This window comes from Tamandua tetradactyla, chromosome 5 (assembly GCF_023851605.1).
Source record: "Tamandua tetradactyla isolate mTamTet1 chromosome 5, mTamTet1.pri, whole genome shotgun sequence".
Lineage (NCBI taxonomy): Eukaryota > Metazoa > Chordata > Mammalia > Pilosa > Myrmecophagidae > Tamandua > Tamandua tetradactyla.
This window is the reverse complement of record NC_135331.1, coordinates 116,348,503-116,361,371: the sequence shown is the minus strand read 5'-3', so window position 1 is coordinate 116,361,371 and position 12,869 is coordinate 116,348,503. Positions and strand designations below refer to the sequence as shown.

General features: G+C 36.9%; 1 protein-coding gene across 3 annotated transcripts in view; it reads right to left on the bottom strand.

The window, feature by feature from the left end:
- The window catches only part of PRIM2 (DNA primase subunit 2), a 389,523-nt gene extending 377,325 nt beyond the window's left edge, over positions 1–12,198 (bottom strand). The window contains exons 1-5 of one of the 3 annotated variants that reach the window (XM_077162165.1): positions 12,105–12,198; positions 11,167–11,329; positions 9,304–9,407; positions 5,641–5,720; positions 4,099–4,219 (exon numbers count right to left, since the gene is read on the bottom strand). In XM_077162165.1, the coding sequence (XP_077018280.1) occupies positions 4,099–4,219; positions 5,641–5,720; positions 9,304–9,407; positions 11,167–11,320 (459 nt within the window). In that variant the 5' untranslated portion in view covers positions 11,321–11,329; positions 12,105–12,198. The other 2 variants (XM_077162166.1, XM_077162164.1) reach the window with 2 other exon arrangements.
- Between the last annotated feature and the right edge of the window lie 671 nt (positions 12,199–12,869).

The following is a 12,869-nucleotide window of genomic DNA, read 5'->3' as shown; positions in this document are numbered from 1 at the left end:
AGAGATTAAAAAAAAATGGAAACCTATAACAGATTTGAAGAGGCAGAAGAAAGGATGAGTGAACTAGAGGACTGGACATATGAAATTCAACACACAAAAGAAAATAGAGGGAAAAAATGGAAATATAAGAGCAGGGTCTCAGGAAATTGAATGACAACATGAAGCACGCAAATACACATGTTGCTGGTGTCCCAGAAATAGAAGAGAAGGGAAAAGGAGAAGAAAGACTAATGGAGGAAATAATCACTGAAAATTTCCCATCTCTTTTGAAAGACGTAAAATTACAGATCCAAGAAGTGCAACATACCCCAAACAGAATAGATACAAACAGACATACTTCAAGACACTTACTAATCAGATTGTCAGATGTCAAAGAGAAAGAGAGAATTCTGAAAGCAGCAAGAGAAAAGCAATCCATCACATACAAGCGAAGCCCAAAAAGACTGTGTGGGTTTCTCAGCAGAAACCACAGAGATGAGAAGGCAGTGGTATGATATATTCCAAAAGAGAAAAACTGCCAACCATGAATTCCATATCCAATAAAATTGTCCTTCAAAACTGAGGGGGAGGGCAGTGCAATGGTGGCTCAGTGACAGGATTCTCACCTGCCATGCCAGAGATCCAGGTTTCCTGGAGCCTGCCCATGCCATGCCAAAAAAATAAAAATAAAAAGAAGGAAAGATTAAAATATTTTCAGACTAACAATTGCTGAGAGAATTTATAACCAAGAGACCAATTCTGTAAAAATGTTAAAGGGAGCACCACAGGTAGATAGGAAAAGGCAGGAGAGACAGGTCTGGAGAAGAATGTAGAAATGAAGACAATCAGTAAAGGTAAAAAGAGAAAAAAAATTAGATGTGGCAAATAAAATCCAAAAGACAAAATGGTAGAAGAAAGTACTGCCTTTACAGTGATAACACTAAATGTTAATTGATTAAATTCCCCAATCAAAACACAGTGACTGGCAGAATGGTCCCATCTAAAAGCTGTCTACAGGAGATTCATTTTAAACCCAAGGACAAAAGTAGGTCATAAGTGAAAGGCTGGGAAAAGATATTTCATGCAAACAACAATCAAAAAAGAACAGGAGTAGCTATACTAATATCCAAAAGATTAGAATTCAAATGTAAAACAATCAAAAGAGACAAAGAACGCAATGTATTAATAAAAGGAATAATTCAACAAGAAGCCTTAATAATCATAAATATTTATGCACCAAGCCAGAATGCTCCAAAGTATGGTAGAGGCAAACACTGACACCTCTACCATAATAGTTGGAAACTTCAATTCCAAGCTCTAGTCAATAGACCGAACATCTGAACAAAGGATCAATAAAGAAACAGAAATGTGAATAATACAATAAATGAACTAGACTTAACAGACATTTACAGAACATTACATCCCACAACAGCAGGATACACATTTTTCTCAAATGCTCATGGACCATTCCCAAGAATAGACCATATACTGGGTCACAAGTCTCAATAAATTTAAAAAGACTGAAATCATACAAAACACTTTCTCATAATGGAATCATAATGGAATGAAGTTGGAAATCAATAACAGGTAGAGGGCCAGAAAATTCACAAATACACAGAGGCTAAACAACATACTCTAAAAGAACCAGTGGGTCAAGGAAGAAATTACAAGAGAAATCAAAAAATATCTCAAGGAAAATGAAAACACAATATATAAAATTTATTGGATGCAGCAAAGGCCGTGCTAAGAGGGAATTTTATTGCCTTAAATGCCTATTTTAAAAAAGAAGAAAGTGGGGGTGCAAGGGTAGTTCAGTTGTAGAATTCTAGCCTGCCATACGGGAGACTTGGGTTCAATTCCCAGCCATGCACTTCCTAAAAATAAAACAAACAAACAAACCCAACAAATGATGCTGCAATAAAGGGATACTCACATGGAAAAAGAATGAAATGTGACTCCACCATACAGGATACAAAAAAAAAACTTATGTGATCACATAATACCATTAAGAAAATGAAAAAGCCTCAGATGGGAAAAAATATTTGCATATTATATATCTGACAAGAAACTTGTATCTAGAATATATATAGAACTCTTACAATTCAAAAGTAACAAGAAAAATAACTCAAATTAAAAATGGGCAAAGGATTTGAATGCACATTTCTCCAAAGAAGATAAACAAATGACCAATAAGCACATGAAAAGGTACCAGCACTATTAGTCATTAGGGAAATTCAAATTCAAAACCACAATGACACACCACCTCACACCATTAGGATGGCTATAATAAAAGACAGACAATATGAATTGTTGACAAGAATGTGGAGAAATTGGAACCCTCATACACTGCTGGGGGAATGTAAAATGATACAGCCAATTTGGAAACAGTTTAGTAATTTCTCAAAATGTCATGACCAAGCAGTGCTACCTCCAGGAGAAAAGAAAATATATGCCCACATAAATACTTACACACAAATATTCACAGCAACATTATTCTTAATAGCCAAAAAGTGGAAACAACCCAAATGCCTATTAACTGATGAATAGATAAAACACAGCATATCCACATAACAGAATGTTATTCAGCAATAAAAAGGAAAGAAGTTAATGAAAACATTAAACTAAGTGAAAGAAGCTAGTCACAAAAGACAAAATATTTTGAGTCCATTTTTATGAAATATCCAAAATAGGCAAGTTCAAGACAGAAAGATCAGTGGTTGCCAAGAACTAGGAGAAAGGAGAAATGGGGAGTGTTGCTAATGGGTACAAGTCTCTTTTTTAGGGTGATTAAAATATTAAAAAATGAGAGTGATGAAGGCCGAACAACTCTGTGACTAAGCCAAAAACCACTGAATAGTATACATTAAAATAGTAGGTGAATTCTATACCATTAAAGCTATCATAAAAAAATTAAGGTTGACAATATGTTGGGATGTTCTGGATTAACAATGCACCTTCTCAAGGTCATTTTTCACTATTTTCAACAACAAAAATGGTTTTTAAACTGAAAACATAAATTAACTGTAAATGACATTAACAATAATGGCCCTCACCAAGGGATCAAAGTTAAAAGCAAAGTGGAGGATAGATGGGCTTTATGATTTGATGGTCTTGTACATGGCACTTGTCCCTGCCACTTCCTAGGTAGATGTTATCTAGAAAATCTCTGAATTTCATGGGGTCTTATGAGAAGTAAATGAGAGAACCTATGGAAAGTGCTTACTCAGCACATAACAGATGCTAAATACTTGCTTCCTTCCCTTAATGCAATCTCTTTCCCCAACTCACATAATCTACAGTATCACTCACATAATCTACAGTATCCCTTGCTACGGTGAGTACACTTTCCACTTGTCAGACAGAATGATGTCTTTCACTTACTCTGCTTTCTAATTTTATTTGGCTTCAAGCCACCTATTCCAATACCAAAATTTAGTCTCAACCAGTCTTACTACCTCTAACTGCTCTAAATCACCCAAAAACAGAATTTTTTTTATCTGTCCACTACAGCTTGGATCTACCTAAAAGACACAAATTCTATTTCCATCCATAATACCTGTTCCTGATAAATATGTTCTAGATATAATTTTATAATCATATCAAATTATGCTTTTATATAACTATATTATTTTCAAAGAACTTACTTACAACATGTAAATCATCCAGACTTGTCTGCAAAATATTTTTAAAACTATTCTAACAGGCAGATTTTACTGACAACTGATTTTTTAAATATAATATTACCCTCTCCACCTTCATTCCTCCAAATCAGTAACTATCATTTATCTGTTTTCTTTAATATATCAAAAGCTTTAATATTTTGACCTACAAGATTCTGGTTAAAGATGAACTTTTACAAACTAAACCTTTTTGTGCTTTACTAAACCACATATTTAATGATAAAGTCACTGAATGTAAAGGCTTTTGTGTTAAGGACCCCTTTCTCCTCTACTTATGGAAGGAGAAAGGTTCGTCACTGCACAAAGTCACTAGCTGTCTACTCTTTCAGGCAAATACTTGACAACATCAAATGCAACCTGAAATTGTATCAGCACTTAAAAGAAAAAGAGAAGGATGAATATTGAACATAATTAGAAATAACTACAAAAACATACTTACAGCCTCAAACTGCAAATGGCTATCCTTTAAGAAATTTTGAATATTGTCCTTAGATAAAATATTAAAACGAAATCGAAGGAGATCCATCTCTTGTTGAATGAACCAGCGTCTAAGATCCTCACTAAAATGGAAACAGGGGAGTTATAAACGTAAATTAAAAGTCCAATGATTTCTAAGTGCTAGAAATTTTATGAAAAAATATTCAAACATGAGCCAAGGTGCCAACAGATAGTTTTTAAAGCACACAACTCCTTTATAACGGTAAAGAAAGCATGACTGACATATTTGTTTCCACAATCTGCAAGGGATGTCTTGGATTTAAGCAGGAGGGGTATTATGGGCATAAAATTAAAAGGAACACCAAACACAGGGAGCCAAGAATAAGAATGAGGGCCTTTAATCCTGCATAGCTTAATGTAATCCCTGTATACATCCCAGAGTATAATAAGCAGATAATCAAAAAGTATTGGTAAAGCTCCTTGAGATGGGAGAAAAATATGGAACTATTAAACTTTACCACCAGGGAAATAGTGGGAAAAAAAACTTTGCAGGGCATCAGTAATTCATTTACTGCATAAATTGCATAAACTGCACATGCTTTTTTTTACAAAAGGAAAATTCTAGGAGCAAAGCTAATGAAAACCTTCTCAATTATTATTATCTTGTGATAGTAAACAAAATATTAATTTGATAAGTCTATTAATAAAAAGAAGACTTCATAAATACATTATTTTACAAAATTATTACAGAAAGAAGAGAAGAGACGAGATGAGATAAGACAAGATGAGAAAAGCAACAAACTCCTTCTCCCTCTGGATGGCACTATTAATTGGCAAGAAACCAACTACCAAAGGAAAATATCCTAGATCTAATAAGTACAAGCCCATATACCTCTACTTCTAAAAACTTGTATTATATTCAAGGATGTATTTGCTTCCTCATTTCTTATAAATATTACCACCTTTTTTCTAGAGAAAATAACCAAAAGCCCTTCCTAATGAAATCGCTTCCAATTTTAAAAACCAAATAAAGAGTCTTTCCCATAAAGTTAAAAAGTGTTTAGAGAGGCAAAATATTGCAACAGAAAATTTTTTAGTAAACTATTAGTCTCAAACAATTCACTGCAACAGTGTTCAACTCATTAAAGTTGCAATCAAAGGGCATTTCTTGATCTTTCCAAAAGGGGGGTTGATATCTTTAAAATATTGTACCCCAGCCCCTTTCCCTCCAGCCATGGAGGAGGAAAAGTTCATTGCTGTACAAAGTCACTAGCTATGTACTCTATCAGACAGATACTTGGGGAGAAAATATAAAGAGAACCAATTCCACACATTAAATATAATTTGAAATTTTACCACTTGAAGGTAAAAGAGAAGCGTGAAGGGTAAAAACAACTGGAAATAAGCCAAAGAATATCAATCCTGTACCAGTGGTTCCTGATGCTATTCTGAATTTTTCTACTTTCAGTACAATACATGCAAACTCTTCATGTGCCAATTTACAACCCAGGATTTGACTTTGAAAGTATAAATGTATACTCACGACTGGCAATAAGCAAGGCGCAAAATAAAGTGAGAAATGTGATCTCTTCTTCGTGGTTCATATTCATCTTCTAAGTTTTCCTTAAAAATAATACAACAAAAAATAAAAATACAACACATGAATAAAATAAATGTATTCAAAACATAAAATAAATGCTTAGCTTAAGTCAATGGTAAAGTAAGTTCCAAAAATGCAAATTTCAAAATATGCTTTCTAGGACAACTAGCATTGTACCTAAGTTAGCAATCCTATGAAACTAAGAATTGAACTGATCTCAAAAAAACCTCCTGAGTTTGGACCTCACTATTTTCTTCCTATCTATCAGCCTTCCCAGTCTTAACTTTCTCATCCAGCCTCTACCAAAGATTCACTTCTTATACAAACCCTCAACTTATTTAATTCCAACCATCTGGCAAACCTTAGATTCTAAAGTAATTTACGGATATATTCTCCAGTCCTATTCCCAAAATGCTAAGAACCTCTGAAGAAAAAGCACACAACTGTGGGAATTTAGAATACTAAAGATTGCTTACCAGTGCTTAGGAATCCTTATTCAAGTCCAAAATAGAGCAAACATGTCTTGAGGAATTACAAGGTACCAGGCACTACTGTATGCATTTTTCATGTATTAATCCATTAATCCTTAAAATAAACCCATGAGATAGGAACTATTATGTGCCTATCTTAAAAATGAGGAAACTGAAGTATAGGGAGGTCATAAAACTTGCCTAGGGTCACAAAGCCTATAAGCAGCAGAGCTAGGCTTTGGCACAATCATCTCTTTCCTCACTTCTCAGAAAAGTCATTTCAAACTTCACCAGTTACCCCCAGTCCTCTACCATGCCATTTCCCCCTTCTTTCTCAGATGTCTTCACCTACTTTAGAGAAAATAAAGGCCACCAGTCAGAAACTCTTTCAACCCAAAATTTCTGCACCCACGTTATATTGCCTTTCCCTCTATCTCCATGAACAAAGCATTTATCCTTCCTCCTGTGAAAAGCTAATCCCCATACCCTGCATTCCATCTGCTCTTGCCTCTTAAGGATCTTGATTTATCAACATCTCTCTCAATAAAGTATCCCCTCCTCTTCTTTCTCTTCTAGATCTTTCTGTTCAGCTCATAAACATGCTCAATTATCTTGTCATATATTTATGTATGCATGTACATACTTTTTTTTCTTTTTGGCTAAGCACCTTAAGAGTAAATATTCTATCCATACCATTCTATCCATATCCTCCCTCCTCCAACCACTGTATCAATCTAGCTTCTTCCCCTATCTACAAGTGCCCACCCACCTGGCAAATCCAATGGGTGCAATACTGCTCACCTTACATGATCTATGCTAAGAATCTGAACTGTGTGGCTAGAACATTCACCATGGAGCACCAAACCATGCCCAGATTCAAATCTTAGCTCTGCCACTTACTATTTTATGAGCTGCAAGTGACTTATACCAGTAACCCAGTTCCCTGATCTGTAAAATGAGGATGATAATAGTTTCTACCTCATAAGACTATTGTATGGGTCACATGGGCTAATATAGGTAAAGCACTTAGAACAGGGTCTGGAGCATAATATAAATGTTTGCTATTTCTATTCTTATTATTATCATTATCAATATCATTAAACTCCAGCCTTCCTAGGCTTCTATGAGACACTATTCCCCTGGGCCATCTCCTACCTTTCTGGCAGCTCCTTCCCAGACTCTTCCACTTTCACTTCACCTTAAATATTGATATTCTTCACATCCTATCCTCTATCATCATCCTTTCTCCCTCAAATACTTTCCTGGATGTTCTCAGCTATTTCCTATGTTCCCAACATTCCCTGAAATCTATACTTCTAGAATTTCCTAAGTCCAGACCTACATATCCAACTGCCCATGAGACATCTCCACAAGCACCTCAAATTCTCAAGAACTCAACATTTTCCTTTCCAGACTCCTCCTTCTCCCGTCCACCACATCTCAAAACATCACCACCATCTACCATCCAGCTGCCATACTTAGAAACCTGAATGTCATTCATAACTCTCATAACTTTTCCCTCTCCCTTCTACCTGCAATGAGTCACTAAGATCTTCTGATTCTATCTGCTTATCATCTCTTAAACCTGTTCTCTTTTATTTAATTCAGACTCTCATTCATTTCCAGGCTCCTAAATGGTCTCCATTCTCAGACATAACCCTTTTAATCTATTCTTGGCAGACATCTTCCAAATAAAAATTTGGTTCCATCTATGAAGATGCAGATCAGGCACTACCTCCTCTAGAGCCTTCCCAAACCTCCCCAACCTGAACTAGATAATTACACATGCTTTCCAAATTCCTGGAGCATACATCTATAAACAGTATCACAATCCTATATCGCACTGATTTTGTCCCCAGAAGACATCTGGTAATGTCTGTAGACATCTAGTGGGTTCAGGGCCAGGGATGCCACTAAGCATCCTATGATGCAAAGGCAATCCTCCACAATAAGGAATCACCAACCACAAAATGTCAATAGTGCCAAGGTTGAGAAATATTGCTGTACTGTAATCATCTGACTAAATGTCAATCACCCAGCAGACTGTAGGTTCCTTTAAGCAGAGTCTACACTGTATAAGACTTTATATAAAACCCCTGTGCTGAGAAAATATTTGGAAACCAAATATTTGGAAAAAACATACCCAATAAGAATCTAATATCCAGAATATATAAAGAAATCCTACTACTCAGTAATAAAATGGCAAACAACCCACTTTAAAAAATAGGCAAAAGACATGCATGGCATTTCTCCAAAAAGGTATGTCAAAAAAAAAGCATATGAAAATATGCTAAACAGCATTAGCTATTAGGGAAATGCAAATAAAAACCACAATGAGATACATTTCACATCCACCAGAATGGCTACTATTAAAGAAACAGAAAATTACAAGTATTGGAGAGGATGTGAAAAATACTAACAAACACCCCTTCGTTGTTGGGCAAAATGTAAAATTGCACAGCCACTGTGGGAGACAGTTCTGCAGTTCCTCAGAAAGCTAGTTATAAAATTATCATAAGATTTGGCAATCTCACTTCTAGGTACATACCCAAAAGATGTGAAAACAGGGATTCAAACAGATATTTGCACACCAGTGTTCACAGTAGCATTATTCACAATTGCGAAAAGATGGAGGCAAACCAATGAATGGCTGAATAAAATGTGGTATATACATACAATGGAATATTATTCAGCTATTAAAAGGAATGGACTTCTGATACATGCAACAACGTGGATGAACCTTGAAGACATCATGTTGAGTGAAATGAGCCAGACATAAAAGGACAAATGTTGTATAATCTCACTGATATGAAATAATTAGAATAAATAAACTTATAGAGTCAGAATCTAGAATACAGGTTACCAGGGACTTGGGTGGTGGTAGGAAATGAGGAATTAAAGCTTAAATTGTACAGAGTTTCTATTTGGGTTGACTGTCAAGTTTTGGTAATGGACAGTGGTAATGGCAGAACAACATTGTGAATGTAATTAACAGCACTAGATTATATATGTGAACACAGTTTTAAAAAATTAAAAAAAAAACACAAAACCTGTACCTATTACACCTTTCCCACAACTGATACTAAGTATATGAATATATGCAAACAGCAGGATTTTTTCCCCCCATTTTACTTACTCTGTAGGAAAACTTCAGCTTTCGAATCTCAGCCTCCAACTTACTCTGATATTCCTCACTTCCTTTCACATAGCTCACACCAAGATTTTCAATTGATTTTAGCACTAAAAAAAAGCAAAGAAAAGAAAGGGAAAGAAAAAAAGTATCAATGGAAGATAATTTTTTAAAAAATTAAATCCACACACAAATAAAATCTAGGATACCTTAGCAATCTCAAAATTACTTAATAAAAGATGACAAGATGTAACAGTTTTATTTTCTGCAAGTAGATTATATAAATTATATATGTTTGTAGGATAATTTCCATCCACGTACAGAAAATATCCATGTCTCATAACCAAGGATTGTCAACTGGGGAAGAGGGTAGGATGGTGGATAATCACTGCTGTACTGAGCCACTATTGTTAAGCAAAGAAATGTATCCCTCGCATGTGTCAGGGTAGAAAAAAAATTAAACTCCACATGTTTACATCCTTCATTTTAAACTATTAGGTTGTCTACTTCATTTATTTACCATCGGCTCATCAGAAGAAAAATAAATTTAAAAAAACCTGTCCTTCCTTTCCTGAAGAAGCAGGGCCATCCAATCATCCAAATGAACCATCCTGAATAGATGTATATACTGTTCAAAAGTTCCTAATATTCCTAAAAGGGTCCCTAAAATACTTTCCTAAATGAATTCTTATTCCATTAATGAGGCACTTTTAAGTTCAAGGATGAACCCCACATCCCACAGGTGACTCCTTATTTTGGTATCCCATACCAAATTTACCTTCCCTTCAATCTTGCTCCTCCCCCTGCCTTCCCCATCTCCATAAGCAGAGTTTCTGTCCATCAAATCATCCAAACAGGAACTCTAAACAACCTCCTCCTACCCCCTCACTCCTCACATCCAGTTACCAAATTCTGTCAATCATACTTCCTCAATATCCCTTAAATCTCTCCGTTTTTATCAATGTCACTGTCACTACCTTAGTTCAGGTCCATACCATTTCACCTCATTTACCACACCCAAGGGACACTTTTCAATCATCATCTTAATCCCTATAAGGCACCTGATAACTAACTTCCTAAAACCCTTCTCTCTCGCCTTTGCTCTTTCATTCAACCAAGAGGTATCAAGTGCTCATCTCTCTGTATTAACAAGTTCTCACCCTGCTCCTCTAAGAACAATTAACAGTATCTCAACTCTCCTTCTGACTATACCACAAGGATATCCTGGAACATAAACTCCAAAGATTAGTGCTGGTATTTCTGCTTCAGTTCCTGTCTAGCCCATTGCCTTCTTCTTTCAACACATAAAGGATAAGTAGGGCCGCAGTACAGCTGCCACATCCTTCTTACATCAGCATGACACAAAATGCCTTCATTATCCATACTCCTCCATCCACTCTAATTTTGACACTGTTCCCTCAAAATATGAGATTCTCCTTCATGTCCCTAAGTTTTATATAGGCTATTATTTCAACTTGGAAAATCCCTTCACTTCTTTGTTGCAAAATTTCTACCCATTCTTCAAGTTCAGACATTTCAATTTCTCTAAGAAGCTTTACTTAAATTGTCAGTCATTTCCACTTCTGTGCTTCAAAAGCACTATTTACCTCAACTAGAGCACCTAAAATACTGAATATGATTATTCTGAAGACGGAATTACATATTTCATCTCAAAACCCCTACCCCCTGGAACACAGCAGCACTCAATACATATGCATTTTACAGTAAATAAATGAATTAACAGCAAATTCTCAACAAATATGCATTGAATGACTGCTGAATGAATGGGGAAAAGTGCCTTCATTCATTCCTACAAAGCATAAGTAAGTTTTTCAATACTCTGTAAATTCTAATTTAAATATGACTCACATTTAAGTCTATCGATAGCCAAGTTTTCAAATTCTATTAAAGATATGTTTTCAGATGGAGGCTGCAAGTAAAACTGAAGGCTATGAGGGTAACAAGCACTTCTTTGGTCACCTGCCAACCTCAACTTCCTCCGCTTTCCTCCAAAAAACTGCATCTTGGTTACCTTGGAAAGAAGCACATAAAGTTAAAATGATGGAAAGTGGACTGGAAAAGAAAAAAACAAAAAGCATGAAAAATAATCCCACATGCATTTAAAAGAACTGAAGTTGAAGGACATGCATAAAATGTGATTATCATCTCTGGGTATGTTTTCCGTATTTTTCAAATTTTCTACAATACATCGGTAGTAACTGGGTTGGGGGTGTGGGGGGGGGGGCGCTGGCAGAGCTGCAGTGCGGTGGTCCTAACTTCCACAACCAGTAAGTCAGGTGGCGTTCTTGCTCAGGACAGGTCTGTGTGTCGTCACCCTTAGATCCTTGCAGTCTCAAGAGTAAAGGTTTTTGTTTTGTTTTGACTTCCTGACATTTGGGCAACAAACGATTCCCCAATCGGCAGCGCCAAACCGAAAGCTCCCAAAATAAGACTTCAGGCTGCCGTCCCGAATTCGGAAGAAGGCGCGGTAGGCTCTGATTAGATAAGAGACGTGGCCGGCAGGGTAGCAACTTACCTTCGGAACTCCTTTTAGGGAGCACCCACAAGTTATTTTCCTATTCCCACTCCCGATCTCCCCTCCTCGGGGGAAAGTCATCTCCCCTCAACCCGGCACCCGCCTCCGCGTCTCTGCCCAAAAAAACCAATCAATACCCAATACCCGCACCCGGTACCGATCAATCCGTCTGCTCCCGCCGCCCGCAAAGTGCTCTCTCTTTTCTTCTCGGCTTGTAACCCTCGATACCAGCATAGCAACCCATCCTACAAGCCACGGGAGCTTCTCTCACCTGCAGCCACAGGAAATGGGAGAAAACAGAAACACCAACAGACCCTTTCCACCGGTGGCGGGAGATTTCACATAGAACCGGAAGCGCCTGCGGCAGCCCGCCCTCCGGAAGTCCCGCCCACCCCGCTCGCGCCCCGCGCATGTTCAATGGGCGCTTCTGGGCGTTTCATCCGCTTGACCAATTTCTTTGGTTTTTTTTTTTTATCTTTTATTTAATAGAAGTTAGCATTTCCACCCCCCAAGATTTTAAGCTACGCTTCCTGAATGTGGAGTAGGTAGGTTCTGAAAGTTGAATCTGGGGTTCTGGAATGGTAGAAGCAAAAACGTCCACATATTGAAGCATGAGCCGATATAACTTCGTTTGTGGACATCGACAAAGATTTCATAAATTGAGGGAAATTTTTACCCGTAGGGCCATCACTCATCACTTCCAATCTAGAGGAGGAATGAACACGCATTTTGTTGAGGTCTTCTTTTGCATCCAGCTCACCATTAGGTGCTCCGTTTTTGACTCGTTCGGCTTTTCAGCACCCAATAAAGATAGATCGTGTTGCCATGTTTTTGCAGATGAGAAACTGAAGCTAAAAGATAATCGTTAGCCTATCTGTGTTCAATGCATGTTTTAATTTTTCTGTTGAACTTCAAGCCCAATACGAACAGGTTCAGTTCTTCTCCACCCCCAACGCCTCGCACATAGTAAGCACCTAGCAAAATATATGTGAAAGGAAATAGAATTAGCGAATGAATGCACACGCGCAGAAATCAC